We start from the raw sequence: 13,220 nt of genomic DNA, 5'->3' as shown, positions 1-13,220 counted from the left end.
TTTTAGTTTATAATTTCTTATTTAATTTATCCATGATAATCTAATAGATATTTTTATTAAATTTAGGAAATATAAATTAGACAAATTAGTTTTTTTTTATTTTATAAATAAATAAGATAAAAACAAACATGCGTAAATACAATAATGAATAAAATAATATGTATACTATACTATTTAGGTTTAAAAAGAGAATTCGAAAGGATAACTAAAATATTTTTAATATTTCAGGATTTAATTTAGTTCTCTGGGCAGAGAGTATAAACTTAAGGCTTGAAAATGCTCTTTCTACGGAGACCTGCGTAACTGAAACTGCTAGCACAGTTATAGCTAACTTATAAAGTTCTGGCATACTATTCTTTACATTTTCCCAATAATTCAAAAGATTAGTATCTTTTTCTAATCTCTCTATATTATCAAATGAACGAATTATATATTCTATTTCTATACATTTATTATAATTTTCGATGCCCTGAGAATTATTCTTATTAAGACTTTCATGCGACTTTAATAAATCTTCAAAATCATCATCTAAATTATCCTTCGAATACGAACACGTAGGCATAGTATTTAGAATTTCAATATTCTGATTATTTAGATTTTGTATCAAGTTCCAAGTTTTACAAAGATGTTTTCTGGCGATCTCTCTTTCTTCAAAAGTTAAAAATACATTATATCTAGGGTCGAGATAAATAGCAGAGCAAAAAACTTCATTTTTGAAATTTATTTCTCGTGCTTTCATCGTAGAAACTAAAAGTCTGGCAAATGGAGTGTCCACTTTACTCGTTTGCATGAGACATTTGATCCACGCAGCATAAAAATCGCCCATTGTCAATTGTTCACTTTGTAAATATTTTGTCAAAACATAAGCTGGATATAAAGCTTTTAATATGTCACTAATTATTTTCCATTCATTCTCTGATAAACATTTTTCGCGATCGCTTTGGAGCGATATTTCTTGGCAAAAGCTTTTTAACTCTAGTAATCTCTCCAACATTAAATAGATAGAGTTCCATCTTGTACAACAATCTATTAGTGGTTTTTTCAAATTTAATTTTGAGGCTTTTTAACTCTAGTAATCTCTCCAACATTAAATAGATAGAGTTCCATCTTGTACAACAATCTATTAGTGGTTTTTTCAAATTTAATTTTGAGAGAATAGCCATTGTTGTCTGATTTCTTATTTTTTTGCAGATGTTTCTTGCTTTATTTATAATGACAATTTCATTTGAATTTTTAATGCAATCATTAATTGCTAATTGAAATGTATGTGAAGCACATCTAATACCTATTAATATGGATCTAGCATTTGGTGCAAGATTAATATTTTCAATATTAAAAAGTTCTTTATTTTCATCATGAATTATATCATTATTATTTAAATCGTCATTATCTATATCATTATTATTTAAATCATCATTAATTAAATAATCGTTAAGGTCATCATCTTCATCATCTTCTTCATCGTGTAGTATTAATAGCTTAATTAACTTAATCATATTTGCTGCATTATCGGTGGTTATTGTGTAAATCTGCTCAATTTTTATTTCATATTCTTTTAGAACATCTAGAATAATTTTTTTAAGATATTCTGATGTGTGTCGTTCTTTAATCACTTTCATGCATAGAGTCCTTAATTTTATTTTTCCGTTATTTATAAATTGAATATTGATCCCCAATATGGACCTATCATATCTAGTTGCTATATCTAATTTTAACGAATTAAGTTTTTGATATACTTCAGGAAAATTAAAATTTTAAATTTAGGTTAATAATTTAAAATTAATTATTTTTAAAACCGTTTTGAACCGGTTTAAACCGGTTCAAAATATTTATAACGGTTCGGTTCGCTCTTTTAATATTTTCTTCATAACGGTTCGGTTAAGGTTACGGTTCAGAAAATCATAACGGTTCATTCCGGTTTTGCGGTTCGGTTCGAACCCCTGATTATAATGGGAAATGTATACTTATGCCGCTTGTTGATCTAGATGAGAGCCCCAAAATAAAGGAATCAATTTTCCTATTTTTATTAATAATTTTAATTGTATATCTTGGAGTTTTATTATTAACTCCGGGATATAAAAAATGATGATTCTCGCTCATGTTTTTCACCTGAATACAATTACTTCTGATACTGAGAATGTTGAGTGTTAAAGATGGAAAAAAAGTTTTTTTTTATCCTCCTCTTTTATTATGGTTAAGATGAAAAAGTTTTTTAATCCCCCTCTTTTGTTAATGTTAAAGATAAATAAAGTTTTTTTTAATACCCCTCCTTTGTTTACAATAAAATGAATGTTAAAAAAAAGGTTTCTCTTTTTGGTCCTTCTTTTGTTTTAAATTAAACAGTGAAAATAAAACATATGGCTTTTGTGTTTTCTCTCACTTTACTGGATTTCTTACTTTAGGAGTCCTCAGTAAGGTGATCCGAAAATATGAGTTAGACCGTTGGGTCCGGGAGACCACCCTGCATCCCAAGGTATATTTTGAGTTTCGGGAAGTTTAGGGGGGTAGGTTTTATCCCCAATTATGTACGATAAAACTAACACAACTCGGTTCCACAAAAACGTTCTTTTTTTCACTTTGCGCCAATTTAATTTTAATTTATAATTGCGCCTTTTATTTTCCCTATAAAAGGGACGAATTTTTTATAGTTTAGATATACTTTATTTTTTTTCTGTAAAATAATTTTGAAAATCTTTACACACTTTTATGTTTAAAAATAATTTTGGAATTTTTATCAATAAAATATCATGACCCGATCTCAAAGTTCTTCATTGAGTTTGTGGCTTAGCAGTGCAAACAAATAGCATTATATGCTACTTCCTTAATTTCCCAATTTTTCTTTAAAATATAATTGATTTAAATTCGAATTAAATCAAGTGATTTTTTTTATAATATAGCAAAATATTTTCCAAAGGTTCCAAAATAATATTAAAATCTTTGTACATTTAGAGCGAAAATTTTGTAAATTCATAATGGTAATAAATCAAACATTGAATTACAGAATTATTTTTATTAATTACTGATTGTATTAATTAAAAAGTTTGATTTAAAATCTAAAATTGCATTTTTAAAAATAGATTAATCATTTAAATATATCCTGATATAATAATCTGAGGAGTCATCAATCGGGGGGGGGGGGGGGCTCAAGTTCCAAATATCTGTTAACTATGGACGGTAATGAGAGGTGCTAAATTCAGAATATATAAAAGAAATCAATTACTATTGATATCTCTATAATTTGAGGTGTGATTGAAGCTTATATCGACGGGTCTACTGTGAGACGCTTTGTTTAAGAAATCGTTGACCAGATCTAATTGATGGCTTGATCCGTCACTCTTTTTATCATCTTTATTAGAGCGAGAACTTACAACTATAATTCATGTATACATATTAATATAATAAATATTTACATACATTTCTCAATCATTAGAAAATCTAAAAAAAATTTTAAAAAAACTAACATTTACAAAAGATTGCTCCGAAAAATTGGTCTTCGGGAATATTGCCCCCAAAAATGCCGCTCCCCTTTTTTTAAAAAAAAATTCTTTTTTATAAATATTTTTTTAAAAAACCCTTAATTTTATTAAGATAATTGTCTAAAAAATTTTTAAAAAAATCAAAAATTTGAAAATTTTAATGAAATGTTAAAATTTTCTATTTTTTGAACATGTTATTATTCTTTCTTATATTTAAAAAACCTTATTTCTTTTTTATTGATAAAGTTTCAAAATATGCGAATCAATTTTTTGACATTTTGGACAAATCTAAGTTAAAAAAAATAATAACAATTAAACCATGATAAAAAATTTGCAAATTATAATACAACCTGCATCAATTTAGCTATTTTTTATTCACATAGTATATTCTCTCTATCAAGTTAGCATTCAAAAAATTATCACCCAACTTAAAAAAAAATCTATATACATAATTGTAATAATATTTGTTAGATAATTAAAACCATAAGCATTATTTTTTGGCCGGGCTTTTTATTTTTAAGCTTATTCCATTAAAATAATTTTGGCTGCATTTTGTAAATAATTTTAAAGGGAAATTGAAAATATAAAAAGTAAATGTATGTTAAAAGAATATATATTCCAGCTAATTAATTGGTAAAATTTTATTTTTTTTATTTTTTAAAGTGGCAGAAAAAAGGGTCTAATATTTGCCAAGTTGGCAATTTTTAATCCAAGCCTGGATTTTTAAATTTTTAAGTTACTACTCGCTTCAGGCTAGGTCTTGTTTTAAACGGGCGTGCAGATCTCTGAATAAAATCAGGCGCAGAAAATTGGGTAAGTTAAAATCTCATCTCTAAATTACTAATTATTTTCAATACATTTTGTGTTTTATACTAATCGCCGGGGTGGCCTAATGGGTAAGATGTAGGCTTGGAAACACGAGTATGAACAAGGACGCGGGTTCAATCCTGGTAAGAACCATAAAAACTTTCAAGTTTTTCTTCGATGACTGATGTGTAAAGACATATGGTATGATGAATTTCGGAGCTTAGAGATGACACCCCGGTCACCGACAGGCCTGGACAGCCGGGTGCTAAGGATACCTGTCCAATAAACAAATGAAGGACACAAATGAAAATATGAATATGAAAGCTAGGGCGTTCCCTCCATGCGACGCGCAGGGTGTAGACCTCCATCCTGTGAAAAATAAAGTAAAGGTCAAAGCAAAGAAGACAAGACTGGCAAGTTTGAATATTGGGACGCTTAAAGGTAAGAGGAGAGAATTGGCATCAATGTTGAACAAGAGAAAAGTTGATATAGCGTGTATACAAGAGACGAAATGGAAAGGACAGAAAACTTTGATGATTGGAGATGGGTATAAATTGTACTATAATGGACTTGTTAGCAATAGGAACGGTGTCGGCATCATCCTCAGCCAAGACCTAACCTCTTCAGTAGTAGAAGTCAACAGGATCTCTGATAGACTAATGAAGATAAAACTCTGCATTGGTCAATCAATACTACACATCCTATAAGTATATGCTCCTCAAACGGGTTGCAAGGAAGAAGAGAAAGATGACTTTAGAGCTATCCTTGATGAAGCTGTAATGGAAATCCCTAAGGATGACCTAGTCATAATTGGTGGTGACTTAAATGCGCATGTGGGGAAAGCAAGAGATAGCTACAAAAGGCATCATGGTGGTTTTGGATACGGAGAAAGAAATGATGAAGGAGAGCACGTACTGAAATTTGCGCAAGCCTTCGACCTTGCCTTAACCAACACCTACTATAGGAAAAAAGACAGTCATTTAATAACATATGAAAGTGGTACTAGGAAAACACAGATAGATTACATGCTAATCTCTCGCAGAAGATTAAAAGATGTAATAGACTGCAAAGTCATCCCAGGAGAAGATATCGCCGCACAACACAAGCTACTAATCATGGATTTACAAATCTCAAATAAATCCACTCAAAATAAGATAAAACTGGAACCATGCATCAAATGGGGCAAATTAAAAACAATGACAGATGCCTTTGCAATCAATGCAAACATTGAAACAATAAATTGCTCACAAGTCAGTGAAAAAATCTGGAACAGACCTTTCATCCAGATTAATAGACACTGCAAAATCGACGCTAGGCTTGACAAGAGGAGGCAACAAATCACACAAAGAACTATGGTGGTGGAATCAAGAGGTACAAACCACTATACAGGAGAAAAAAGCCCTTTATAAAATATGGTACAAATCCAAAAATGCAGATGACAAGTCAAGATACAAAAAATCCAAGAGATTAGATACAAAAGCGGTGACTAGGGCCAAATCTATGGCATACGATGACATGTACGAAGATCTACATACCAAAGAAGGGCAAAATAAAATATACAGATTAGCCAAACAGCGAGAAAAGAACTCTAGGGATATAAACGGAGCTCCGAAAGTAATCAAAAATAAAGATGGGAAATTGATAATAAAGGAAAAAGAAATAATGAATAGATGGAAAGAATATTTTCAGGAGCTTCTCAATTTAATTCCCACATATTGCATCTCGATGAACACTCCCCTTGTCAAAACCTTGTACAACCTATAACGGAACAAGAAATAATCACATGCCTCAAGCATATGAAAAACAACAAAGCTAGGGGTCCAGACGATATTCCAATAGAAAGCCTTAAAGCACTAGGAGATGATGGAATACATCTCCTCACAAATCTGTACAATAAAATACTTGGAAATGAAGAGGTTCCCCAAAAATGGAGGAAGAGCTATCTAGTTCCTATCTTCAAAAATAAAGGGGATCCACACAATTGTCAAAATTACAGGGGCATAAAACTAATGTCACACTGTCTAAAACTATACGAAAAAATAATAGAAAAAAGATAGAGATATAATCGAAATAGGAGAGACACAGTTTGGCTTTATGCCTGGAAGATCAACAACCGATGCTATCCATGCAATTAGGCAAATGAGTGAAAAATACAGAGAAAAGAACAAAAAGCTACACATGGTCTTTCTCGATCTAGAAAAGGCCTTCGATAGAATCCCAAGAAAACTTATCTGGTGGGCGCTACGCCACAAACCCGAAAAATATATAAGAATAATACAGGATATGTATATGGGACATACAACAATGGTCCGTAGCACAACAGGTACTTCAGCAGGCTTCACAATAGCCGAAGGAGTTCATCAAGGGTCGGCTCTCAGCCCACTTCTCTTCATTACAGTAATAGATGTATTAGCACAGTCTATACCTCAAACAGTCCCGTGGAATATGATATTTGCAGATGATATTGTGATACTTACCGAATCCAAGGATGAAATGAAAGAAAGGTTAGTGAATTGGATAAATATCCTAGAAACGCACGGATTAAAAGTAAACAGAGAAAATACGGAGTATATGGTGATAGGAGGAGATGAAACGGAGAGTATTGATATAAATGATTGGCAGATATCCGCAATTAAAAGCTGCAAATATTTGGGCTCCACTATACAAACAAACGGCACAATAGAAAAAGAGATGAATAAGATTAATCAAGGGTGGTTAAAGTGGAGATCTTTATCTGGAGTGCTATTTGACAAAAGAATCCCACACAAATTAAAGGGAAAAATCTACAGTTCCATAGTACAACCAACTATTCTATATAGTTCGGAAACATGGCCAACCAAAGAATCAGACGAGAGAAGTCTACAAACTATGGAGATGAGAATGCTGAGGATGATTGCTGGGGTAACAAGAAAGGATAAGGTGCACAGTACAAGAATACTAAATAGTTTAAAGGTAGTGCCCATTAAGACTAAGTTAATGGTAAACAGACTTAGGTGGTATGGGCACACAATGAGAAGGCCTATGAACTACATAGGAAATAAAGTTGAAAGTTTGGAAGTGATGGGCAAACGTAAAAGAGGAAGGCCAAAACTTCAATGGGGCCATAAAGTTAGAGCCAATATAAAGAAGTATAAAATAGATAAAAGAGATTGTATGAATAACATAAAGTAGAGAGAGATGTTGAAGGAGCTTACCACCAGAAAAGGTGAAAGCTAAAGAGAAAAAAAAAACATTTTGTGTTTTATACTATTGTTAATGGTCTTTTCACGCTAATTTATCAGCATATACAGACTCCATTGAATATGCTTTAACACCTATTTAAAATCTTATCCATATATATTTCATGTTTCAGGTGGGTATTTTGACTGAATATGACGTACGAATTGAGATTTAGAATTCTCTTTTAAATAAACCGATTACATCATTTTTGTCAAAATATGCAAAAATATTTCTAAACTATAACTGCAGCCATTTGTGTGCTTTTTATAATTCATATATAAATGACCTGGTAAAAATTTTCTGATGATATTCCCAAAAATAATTTCTAAAATATTTTCGTACGAATCTTGGGCTTTTTTATTTTATTCCCAAAAAACAATAAATTACCATCCATATATTAAGATAGTTAAGGATAGAAATTTTAAAAGCTACATTTTTCCAAAAAATATTATTCTGTCTTTAGTAAAAAAAAAGACCATTATTATCTGAGAGTATAAAACGTGTAGAATTTTCTGGTCCGAAATTTTTCCAAACACCTTAAATATAAATAATAGCATAAATATAATTTTTAATTATTCATAAATTTTGCAAATGATCAGGAATTAATAGATGTTATATTTAGCTATCAGAGTTCTTTTGTCCCCTGATAGCATAGCATATATATAGCATATTTGTCAAAAATTTTATTCAGCAAGTAATTGGAGAGACTTCTCAGTGCCTATGGTTATATCTTTATGTTTACCAAAATTTTAAGATGGCGTGCCTATTTTCATCAAAGAAATAGACATGCATGTCATTTAATGTAGGTTTTTTTATTTTTTTGTGGAAGATTGCTTTGCATTTAAATTTTCTCTATTTTAAGTATCTACATTCTAATAATATTAATACTTTTTTATGAAGAACATATGAATATCCCTCAATTATATATTAGTATTTATAGACACCACATTTTAATTTTTGTATTTAAGAATTACAAAATTTGGGGACCAATATTCAGGCCAATTTTCTAGGGGCCTAATCTTCCGTGACCTATCTTTCGGGGACCAAATTTTAGATTACTTTCAAATATATGGGGATATAGTATCAAAAATAATATTTACTTTGACTTTTCACAATTTTGTCAACTGTTTTGCTAGAAGCCAAATCTATTATAATAATTTATACTAATTTCAATATTTTGAATAAGAATTAATCATTTAATTTTAGTTCTATTATTTTTTAATTTGTGTTTACCTTACGTAATATGAGAGATGCACCTATACCTGGTGGATATGTTTATATCAAATTATTCAAATTTCGATGCAACTTTGCCCTAAAAAAGGGCTATTGTCAAAAAATTAAGCATACCCCAGACAAGAAATGTTTAAAAAAATGAGGAGCATATTTCCAAAAAATTTGAATTTTTTTATAATGGCATTTTAGTATATATTAATATTTTTTTATTATGAAATAAACATAAAATATTTTATAAACAAAATGGTAGTATATATTAATGTAATTGCATTGTATATTTTTAATTCAAAAACTAAGCTTTCCCTAATTTAATTGGTTCTTAGAATATTTAACGATCATACCCTGGCATTTGTTTAAATCACCGTTTAGAATTTGTGGTGTCCGATCCAAAAAAGGTTTTAGAGAAGTGAATCACTGTAAAGCTTTTGACACAATCAATATATAGTTTATATAGTCAGTCTAACAAAAATGAAAAGGCGTTAGATTGAATAGCGTCTGAATTGGGCCTTCAGTTGCTGAAGATTGAAAGGGTACTTGATGTACGATGGGTGTCTGGAGGTCATCGTAACGTTAAGGCCATTTGGAATAACTAAGCGCATTTCAAAATTTTAACAAATTCTAGCAATAGTGCAAAATTTAACGGCTGTTCACCCAATAAAAAGTGGTGAATTCTTATCAGATTTTCCTTGATGTATGATGTTCTAATTGAATTATCCAATCTGTCTAGCCTTCAGGCAAGAACAATCAATTCACCTAAAGCTGAAAAATCAATAAAGCGAAAGATTTGTGTTTTAAATGGTTCAAGGGTATGCTTAATAGGTTCTAAATCTTTATAATTGAATATTTATTTAATATGTCTAAAGGAGAAAGTATGAAATAACTAAATAAATTTTGATTAGTAATATTCCGACTGAAACTCGTGTGGATCTCGCGAAAAATGGGATGAGGGAATATATTGATAATATTAATTAAAGTAATAAATGCCCTAGTTATTTGAAAGAGTATATTAAAAAAAATCCCGTGTAGTATTGCTGAGTAGCGCGGCTATCATCATATGAATGTCATTATTACGGATTCAAGTGCAAGTTTTATATGAACATATTTCTAGTTTAATGATGATAAACGTTACGGGGTCTCCCCTCAGTCAGTGATTATTCTTCATATATTAAAAAGTAACTGACAATTTAGATGTCTGCAACGAAAACCAATCAAGGAAACGTGTGGTTAATATTATTAATGAAAATGATTCGCTATGGAGATTATTGTAGTTTTTTTTCACCTTTTTTTGATCTATTTCTTTATGCATTATATTATAATAATATAATCATTTTTTAACTATGAAATGCATTCTAAAAAAATTACCTCATATTTTATTCAATACATATGGTGTCCATGAATATCAACAACAAAAACACCCCTTAAATTTTTCTAAAAATTTTACAAGAATTTGTATATATAAAAAAAAATTAAGTCTCCAACTCCAAACAGCAGCTGAGATATGGGCCTCTAAATGTCGGAAAATGGGCATATTAGGAAAAATGCACTCTCTTTAATTTTAATATCTATGAATATAATTACTAGCTTTCTTAAAATTTCTATATATGTACTCCTTTGTAGTAACATTATGTTAAATATTTTTTAAAAAAATTCAAATGTCAAAAACCGGAAATGATCCTTAAATCAAATTGGCATTTTTTTCTCTCTATATACTATAAGATTAATTTAATAAATATGAAAAATTTCAAGTTGAACCGAACATTTTAATTATAGGTCAATTGCAAAAATTCTTAATAAATATTTGATATTAATCAATAATTGTAAAGTCATTATCAAATATTTTATGTTTAATAATTAAAAGAATAGTTTTTTAAGATCTGGAAGAGTATGGGATGGGGGCTTTGGTCAATTTATTTAATAAATTCAATTTTTCTCATAAAATATAGAAAAAATACAAATCAATTTTTGATTATAATTTCATTGGACAATATTTAAAATTATTTTAAAAAAATTTATTTTTATTGAATATTATTTAATTTTCCATAAAAGACATAAAAGCATGAATTTTGTATTCCAGGAATAGATTTGACCTTAACAAGATGTTCGTATGTTAACGTAAATAAAGTGATATTTGCTTTATAAAAATTAAATACTAAAGTGTTTAATATTTTATTCTCATATGGGCGCTTAGCTCTTTCTTAACATTTTAATGCTTGCCATGTGCTGTTACGAAGAAATATCATTCAGCCTTCGTTTCAAAATCAAGTAATGGCATAGATTATGATTATATTGTATGTTGTGTTACTACACACAGAAAAAAAAACATTATACATTTTGATTTAAGAAAACCAATAATTTTAGTTTAAAATAAATATTAAAAAATTGAACCTAAATTTGCAAGCTCACTTTAAAATTAGATTATAATTCTATAAGATTGCAAAAAAATGAGTATTTTCAATTGGTCATCTCTTTTAACCTTTATTCATATAAAATAATTTTTATTAGAAATAATATGACTCTTTTAATCGGAATTATAAAATTTTCGGATAATATCTATGATATTGTCTCGAAAAACGCCTTTATGATATTTGGATTCGATAAAACACCCTTTTCCTTGTCCAATTTTTTTCTGTCCTTGCTATGAATTCAGTCGTAGAATATTCTTGTTTTTAGGATCCAAGAATTTGGTAAAACCGTCAATATCTATTTTTTTTATTTCGAGAATGTGTTGTTTCAAATTTATTTTTCAATTGCTTAATGATTTCACATTAATCGTTAATATTAAATTCTGGAGAAATTTTTAAAACACCATTCTTAATTTTTTCTTGGATTTATAATTTTTTATATCTTTTGTTACTTAAGTGTTTCTTCTTAATTGATGTCTAGCACATTAATAATAATGAATCATTTAGATGTTCAAAAGCAGTATCAATATATTCCTCATAAAATATAGTTGAAAGATTGGTTGAATGCAACCTTTTAGGTCAGATACTGCAGATTTTATAGTTAATTGTCAAATATTTATTCTAGTTCATCATCCAAGGAAGTATATTTCTTAGGCCTTCGCAATATAAGTTATCAAAATTGATTAGAATGTAATCTACAATTTTAAAAAAAGAAAAAAATTGCGAATTTTAAGAATGAGCTAAATATATTTGATAAATAAACAATAAACCCGCCCTCCCCATCCCCATCTTTTATTTACATATATAAAATATATAGAAGAATTTAGCTTAAATATTTTAGAATTATATTTATTAAGAATTTTAACATTTGGTTAATAATGACATGTATCCTAAACCTGTACATGGCCCAACTTGAAATTTCATTTATTTGTTAATTAATCCCATAGATAAACGTAAAAAAATATCGATTTGATTTTATAATCATTTCCGGTTTTTGACAATTAATTTTTTATATAATCTTTAAAATATATGACAATAAAGTTCTACCATACTATAGAGAAATTTAAATGATGCTTCTAGCTCAATCACATCCAAAGATATCAAATTAAAAGGAGTGCATTTTGCCCACAATACCTCATTTTTCAACATTTGGAGACTTATATCTCAGCCGCTGTTTAGAGTTGGAGGTAAAATTTTATTTTTTTCTTAATTATAATATATACACTCTTGTAAAAATTTTAGAAAATCTGAAAGGGTCGGGTTGAAACTCATGTTGAATTGTCCATATGTATTTGCAATATATTTCAATTTTTATATAACTTTTTAAATATCTATTTTACTATTAAAAAATTCTTGGAAAAAAATTCGCCTCCATTTTTTGCCCATTTCTGCGTCTATTATTTATTTTTTGGGTAATAGCTACCCTCTTTCGAAAATTTTACAAAAACACTGCTAAAAAATTTAGATAAAGTTTGATCAAAATATGAGCATTCTCAAAAAGTCTTATTTAAAAAAAAAATATTTGTTCATATCTAATTGGTAAAAAAGGTAATATTAGTGCATCTCTGCCTAAAATAAATGAATACTTCCTAACTTAAAATTGAGGCACACATTATTTCCAAAATAATGAAAGATTTTATTTAAGGCAATCATTATAACCTGAATGCATAGCATCTTCTATTGTCAAGATTTTTGTGTTGCTCACCGTCATTGACTTTTTAATCTTAAAAATATTCAATAATTATATAATTTGGTATTATTTTTATATAGCCTTAATACTTATGTATTCAAATTACAACTTAGCTGTTGTTTTTAGAGTTGTTAAAAGATAACTTTAAATAAATCTAGATAATACATGGTCTAAAAATGTATCTAAACATAGCATCGTCATAAAATGGATCTAGATAGAGATACCATTTTTATCACACTTATATTCCCGAACAGAAACTTTTATTATGAGAGCACAAAAAATGTAAACAAGAGCTTGGACGCTTGGGAATTTTTTATTATTAACTATGGACCAGTTGGCCTAAAGCATATTTTTGGCAGGCTTGGCCTGATCAAAAAATCAAGGCCCATGAAA

At 29.0% G+C, this 13,220-nt stretch overlaps 1 protein-coding gene across 4 annotated transcripts in view; it reads right to left on the bottom strand.

Annotated features, from left to right (window-relative positions):
- LOC135930565 (uncharacterized) overlaps positions 1 to 13,220 on the bottom strand; it is a 67,062-nt gene that overhangs the window by 23,732 nt on the left and 30,110 nt on the right. For 3 of the 4 annotated variants that reach the window (XM_065467386.1, XM_065467388.1, XM_065467389.1), the window contains exons 12-14: positions 12,797 to 12,860; positions 8,603 to 8,647; positions 3,221 to 3,370 (exon numbers count right to left, since the gene is read on the bottom strand). In XM_065467386.1, the coding sequence (XP_065323458.1) occupies positions 3,221 to 3,370; positions 8,603 to 8,647; positions 12,797 to 12,860 (259 nt within the window). The remainder of the gene's footprint in view (positions 1 to 3,220; positions 3,371 to 8,602; positions 8,648 to 12,796; positions 12,861 to 13,220) is intronic. The other variant, XM_065467387.1, reaches the window with a different exon arrangement.

This window comes from Gordionus sp. m RMFG-2023, chromosome 5 (assembly GCF_954871325.1).
Source record: "Gordionus sp. m RMFG-2023 chromosome 5, tfGorSpeb1-WG-v2, whole genome shotgun sequence".
Classification (NCBI taxonomy): domain Eukaryota; kingdom Metazoa; phylum Nematomorpha; class Gordioida; order Chordodea; family Parachordodidae; genus Gordionus; species Gordionus sp. m RMFG-2023.
This window is presented reverse-complemented; position numbering and strand designations above follow the sequence as displayed.